Below are 6,683 nucleotides of genomic sequence, written 5' to 3' on the forward strand. Positions count from 1 at the left end.
TTCTCATCCAAGATTTTACAGTACATGGCCCCGTCCATTTGCCCCTCAATGCGGTGAAGTCGCCCTGTACCCTTAGCAGAAAAACAGCCCCAAAGCATAATGTTTCCACCTCCGTGCCTGACTGTAGGGATGGTGTTCTTGGGGTCATAGTCAGCATTTCTCCCCCTCTAAACACGGCAAGTTGAGTTAATGCCAAAGAGCTCAATCTTGGTCTCATCTGACCCCAGCACTTTCTCCCAAGCCTTCTTTGAATCATTTAGATGTTCTTTGGCAAACTTTAAACGGGCCTGTACATGTGCCTTCTTGAGCAGGGGGACCTTGCGGGCGCTGCAGGATTTCAGTCCATTGCGGCGTAGTGTGTTACCAAAAAAAAAAAAAAAAAAAAAAAAAAAAAAAAAAAAAAAAAAAAAAAAAAAAAAAAAAAAAAAAAAAAAAAAAAAAAAAAAAAAAAAAAAAAAAATTGCTTAATGACAAAAGAATCTTAATATTGATTCCGATCAAATAAACAGACAATGAATGAAAACAAGTTAACTTTGAGTGACAGTTAAAGCTAACAAGGCTGGTACTAAGGCTATACAAACAAAGGAGAGCAGGTACAGGGGGAGGGCGACCTAAAAGTTGTCCACCAGATGAAGTCAATGCGCCCCAAACTATCATTACAGGCTCACAAATTTCACTAAACAAGAATAGAGACCATCACAGCAGGGACCTATTTGTTCAAGACTAAACTACAACATTACAAGATCCTACTTGTGACAGTTGGTCATTCATTTTTAATTTGAACTGGATCCTAATGACGTTATTCAATACTACAAGCTGGACGGTTGACAAAAAATTAAATAAAAATACTAATATAGCAGCCAAGACCTTAAACCCAGGCTACTCAATGTCAGGATATATTCCCAAAACTCCTTCAACTTCAAAACAGTGTGTATATATATATATATATATATTTATATATATATATATATTCACAATTTTAAAAAATAATTAATCCTGGACTAAATGCCCTTTTAGTTCCAACAGAATCCCGCAAGTCAAAATAATGCCAAATATCATCTGATCTGATCATCTGATATCACACATCGGCATTGATGTGTGAAATATGAAACAGCCAGTGACAATATGGAGCTGTGAAATTGTTTCATGAGAGCGTACTACAGAACTTTGTGAGGCTGATCTTTACCATTAGATATATATTGGGTGATACTGTTTGTGTGTGAGTTTCTTTCTACATGTAGGGCAGCTGTGAGCTCTGCTGAGAGAGTCGCGGATGCATTGACTGCAGAAAAGGTGGCCGCACTTTGTGGAGACCATGAGCCGACCACTGTCGATGATCTGAAAATGGAATCAAAGCAAGACATTTCAATTAACCAGAGAAACACATTATAGACTAAAAGAAATAGTTAGTTAAATTAAATAGTTAACTTCAATCCAAAATCAAAATGGTTCATCATTCACTCACTCTCATGTCACTGCAAACCCAAAACATTTTATTGCTTCTCTTTCTTTGCACTTTCCATCCTTTTTGGAGCTTTAAAGCCCCTGGTCATCATTTATTTTCATTCTTTTAAAAGTCTCTTTTTGTGTTCCACCAAAAAAAGTGTATCAACATGAGTGTGAGTATAAGATGACAGAATGTTCATTCAGGGTTGATTTAAAGGGATAGTTCACCCCAAAATGAACATTGTCATCATTTACTCGCCCTCATGTCGTTCCAAACCCATAAGACTTTCGTTCATCTTTGAAACAGAAATGAAGATATTTTTTTAATGAATTCTGAGAGATTTGTGTCCCTCCAAAGCGCATTCAAACAAAACTTTCGAGCTTCAAAAAGTTTGTAAGTATTATGGGTTTAGAATGACATGAGGGTGAGTAAATGATGACAGAAAGTTAATTTTGGGGTGAACTAACTGTATAAATGAACTGCTTATGTGATTAGTTGCACATATAACCACTTACCTCTGAATAAGCATCCATGCAAACAGGACAGCTAACAGCCCCTGGCGTAGACCTACGGACAGCAGAACACCACAAAACAAATCAACACAAATCAAATCAGTGTAAATCTTGTAGTGCATATTAACTTTCAAATGTAACAATTCACAAAGCTGCATCCACAATTTGCATACAAGGATGAGGACTACATTCATTTAGTTCTAGACCAATCTAATCTGTGTGATGATGGATGAGTGTGTGTACTAGGGTTGTGACCGTGAGGAAATTTTCGCCGTGCGAATTTTACTTTCACTTTCAAATTAGAGCAATTCAGCATCAAGCAATTGTTCGTTTGAGTTTTCCCTCTTTCCCTCGGCTTTCAAATAGCTTGAAAAAGCGCCGTGCGCGTTTTACTTTCACTTTCAAATTAGGGGCAATTCCGCGTTGATTCAATTCAAGCAACAACAACGTCAAACTCAGAACTTTTATTAACAAAACGAATAAAAAAAAACACCATATAGGCCTACCCCTATAAAATAACAAGATTTTTGTTACTATAAAAAAAATCAAAACGACGGTGGGGGGGCGGTGGGCAAATGACGTAACCGGTGTTGCGGCTTAACACCGGTATAACAGAAAACACCATCTATCGCAGCAAGCCTAGTGTGTACCTGGCCCTCGAGCTGGCATGTAGAGAGGACAGTAAGCCTGGACTGAGTCTAAGACTGGACTCTTCCTCTTCATCACTGCTCAGTACATAACTCTCTGTGCCCTGTCCGCGTCTGCTTCGAACACCTGCAACACAAACATGAACGTAACTGCAGTTTAGTAAGACAAAGACGCAGTTGTGACATTTTTCATAAACAGAACGATACATTACCATCTTCCACAACCTTTATCCAATGGGACGATGAGAGAGTGGTGAGAAAGAAAATAGACAGAATTCATTAAAAACCCCCTTAATAATATCAACACAACCCAAGAATGGAAAGCACATGCTTCATTCAAACCTTTACTAGTAGAAAGTTTCAATACAAGTGTTCAAGACTCACCACGATAGAATCATTATTGGTGAGGTCAACAACCGCAGGTTCAGAGCCTTCACATGTTAAATCTACCACATCTTCACCTTTGACAAGACAGCACGGAAGAGAAACGTTAGCATTTCTTTCAAATTCCAGCTCAGTTCCAACAGAAGTTTGAAAAAGGATACAGAATTGTAGTTCAGATTTCTATTTAGGAAGATTTAAAAATGAAACGAATTAAAATGGAATGACAATCATTTGAAAATGTATCATTTATATAACAAAAAAATTAAATGTAGTATTACAAGTTTTAGTATTAAAATTAAATTCACCAAAATGTTATCACAACACACAGAGTATTTCCAAAAAATATTAGATTAGATTAGAAGTATGAAATATGATTTTTTCCCCCCCCTTATCTGATTGGACATATCATAAAGATACATAATTAGTCAAAATTTGTGATGTGACTTTTGTTGAAAAATGTGTGTTGGACTAATGCAATTCCTCGGTAATTTCATTACCGTAATTTCCTCTTCCTGTCAATAATCATCAATAGTGCACCCCCCTTATCTGATTGGACATATCATAAAGATCATAAAGATACATAATTAGTCAAAATTTGTGATGTGACTTTTGTTGCAAAATGTGTGTTGGACTAATGCAATTCCTCGGTAATTTCATTACCGTAATTTCCTCTTCCTGTCAATAATCATCAATAGTGCAACAGTTCTCACACACTTTTTCAGATGAGTTGGTTCCAGAAATATATTTTCCATTCATTTTTCCAATAGGGATTTGTAAAGACTTTAATAAAGGGTTATAAGCCATGAACCAAACCAGTCGGCTATGAGGTGAACCACACTACAAACTTTGATTTGAAGCAAAAAAAGTATTTGAAAATCAGACAAAAAGACAAATGTTCAAAGCTGAACTTAGCTTTAATTAGCTTTAATGAGGGAAAGAACTTCACAAAGCATGTTAACAAAACACAATCAACTGATTTAAAAATCATCAACAGGTTTTATGAAGGTAAATTTAAAGGGGTCATATGATGCGATTTCAAGTTTTCCTTTCTCTTTGGAGTGAGACCTTTCAGAGGCCAAGCAAGGACAATTTAAGGAATAAATTGAAGGCAACTATGTTCTCTATATGCAAATGTCTAGGATGCAAATAATGAGTTGTATAAGCAGAATGAAAATACAACTTCCAATGGATCTTCATTTCTTTTTTTTAATTCATTTTACATAAATAGCTTTGTTTTCAAACACTAGAATACAGAAATAACTTTTACTATACCTTCGGATCACACTGCAAAAAAAGTGTTGTTCTTCAGAAGTATTTGTCGTCTTGTTTTCCAGTGCAAATGTCTAAAGATTCATAAATCAAGATATCTTTACTTGAGAAGCAAAATGACAGAAGATAGGACGTCTTGTTTTATAAGAACTTAATAAAAAATGAAGTTGGTATATGATTTAAAAAGAAAAATAAACAGGTTTCTCTTGCCCATTGACAGATATTTGTTCTTGGTTTAAACATGAACTCAATTTTGTTCAGAACACAACACTTCATATCTTCATTTTGCATCTCCAGTACATGTATGTTGATTTAAGGACAATTAGATATTAATACTGGAAAACAAAACCAGAGGAACCTGAGGAAGATATTCACTTTTTCATGCCATAGATATTCAACATTTCATGCCATAACTAGACTTTAAGGCCTTAATTTGTGAAAGGGCGAATTAAGACTTTCTAAAGGGGTCATGAACTGCATTTTTGTATTATTTTATAATGTTCTCTGAGGTTAACTTATCATGTTAGTGTGATTTTACATTTTAAAAAAACATACTAATTTTGAAATAATAGGCTATTTTCTATCCTGTTTTTGAGCCTCTCTGCTGACCAGTCTGTTTTTATAGACAGGGAACTTTCAAGACTCGCAAGTAAACGCCCACTGCTGTGATTGGCTAACAGTTTCGCTTACTAAAATAACAAATGGATGCTGCTGTGACGTACTCCGAAAACAACATGGGTCATTTGGAGTTAAAACGTATAAAACGACAAACAAAAACAAAAAAACGACAATGGACATTAAATGTCATTAAAGGGATAGTTCACCCAAAAATGAAAATTTGATGTTTATCTGCTTACCCCCAGGGCATCCAGCCACACTATTACGTCACAAAGTGGCATACTCCAAAACGAGTCGTTTTCTGATCTAGGTTTCAATAAAAGCTGTTTTTAAACTAACAAGAATGTTTTGAGACTTACAGGATGTTTTTATAGTACACTGACCTGTTATATGTCAAAAGATCAAGGGGAAATTTGATTTCTCAGTTCATGACCCCTTTAAGACCTTTTTAAAACCCTCAGAAACCCTGTTCGATTAACCTTGTGGCTCACGGCTCGTCTGTCTTTAACCATCAATTCCGCTGTTGAGAAAATGAATGGGATTTCTAATTCTGGAACATGACTGGTGCACTCTAAACAGGTTTCTATGGATACAGCTCACAAATCTAAATTCTGAATGTCGCCCATCCCTCCTGCAAAGTGTGACGTCCATTGCTTACCGATCGCTTGTGCATTGGTCACAGATTTGCATAAACCTGATATTGCTGTTCACAGGGTCTTTACACAAAACCACTGCAGGTTGTGAAATCATTTGATCATCAATCAGAGGTAAAGGAAACATCTGGTAAATCAAAATGATCAAACTCACTGTGAGTTCGGTCACTTTCCAGCACATTAATGGTCTCCATCGCTGTTTGAGACATCTGGGTCCGGTTCCTCTTGCTGTTTCCACGGCGAGAACATGTAGCAGATGATGTCCGTCTTTTCCTCTGTGTCTAAAAACAGGAGACACAAGTGGTTACTACAGTATTACTGTTCTCGTTTAGCAGCAGGGAAACTGCAATACAAGCTGCAATAGTTCAAATGTAATCAGAACTAATCACGTGACTGGTCACGTGGCCATGCATACTCACAGCAGTACTCATGTTGACTTGTGTTGAAGCCCCAATATGCCTTCAAATATTACTTAGCCACCAGATAAGTCCCCTATACTTATAATAACTGTTAAAACACAGATTAGTCATAAGACACAAACTGTATTGAAATAAGTCTTTCAATCTAAAGATAACCGTGTTGTTTCGTTTTAAATCATTTGTAGCTATATTCTCAAGTTTAAAACCCTTGTCAAATATCGTATAAAAATAAATGAGCGAGCTAAACATCTCCGCATTTAGCCAACTAGACTTTTTAACGTATGCCGTTCCTAGAAAACCGTGCAGTAAGCATTGACAACAGCACTTGAGCGCGTTGTGTTATTTTATTAACAATAATAATAAATACTGAATAAGAATTCATTAAATAAACTGTCAAAGGGTTTTAAAAGGCAGCTAATTCGCTAACAGGATCTGTTCATTGTTAGCTGACAGCTAGCTTGATTCTTAGTGCCCTAGAAACTTCCGTTGGATTAAATTATTATTTAATACATTAGTGTACAAAATTTTATATTAAATGGTTACGTATTAAATCAACATTATCGTCAGTTTTAAAGAATAGCCGGTAACATACTCAGCACTGTTCCAACAGTCAGCCTCTTAGAGCCACAGCGCAAATACAGTAGAGTAAGACACAGAATTCTGAACACAGCGCCACCTGTGGGACTGTATGTACGTCCGTATGTATGTATTTAAATAAATCACCATTACATTCA

The 6,683-nt window shown here is 36.2% G+C and overlaps 1 protein-coding gene across 4 annotated transcripts; it reads right to left on the minus strand.

Annotated features, from left to right (window-relative positions):
- Positions 1-438: 438 nt before the first annotated feature.
- On the minus strand, positions 439-6,625 carry rnf4 (ring finger protein 4). 4 transcript variants are annotated; one of them, XM_016544886.1, is made up of 8 exons: positions 6,558-6,625; positions 5,950-6,037; positions 5,685-5,811; positions 2,991-3,067; positions 2,819-2,831; positions 2,610-2,733; positions 1,963-2,014; positions 439-1,338 (listed from the first exon to the last, which is right to left on the minus strand). In XM_016544886.1, exons 2-8 carry the CDS (start codon positions 5,959-5,961, stop codon positions 1,189-1,191), a joined length of 555 nt encoding a protein of 184 aa, XP_016400372.1. In that variant the 5' UTR covers positions 5,962-6,037; positions 6,558-6,625; the 3' UTR covers positions 439-1,188. The 4 variants fall into 4 exon arrangements, with proteins under 4 accessions (XP_016400372.1, XP_016400374.1, XP_016400375.1 ...); XM_016544888.1 differs by having other exon boundaries at positions 5,950-6,022; positions 6,542-6,618; XM_016544889.1 differs by having other exon boundaries at positions 5,950-6,027; positions 6,542-6,618.
- Between the last annotated feature and the right edge of the window lie 58 nt (positions 6,626-6,683).

This window comes from Sinocyclocheilus rhinocerous, unplaced genomic scaffold, assembly GCF_001515625.1.
Source record: "Sinocyclocheilus rhinocerous isolate Xijiao unplaced genomic scaffold, SAMN03320098_v1.1 scaffold880, whole genome shotgun sequence".
NCBI lineage: Eukaryota > Metazoa > Chordata > Actinopteri > Cypriniformes > Cyprinidae > Sinocyclocheilus > Sinocyclocheilus rhinocerous.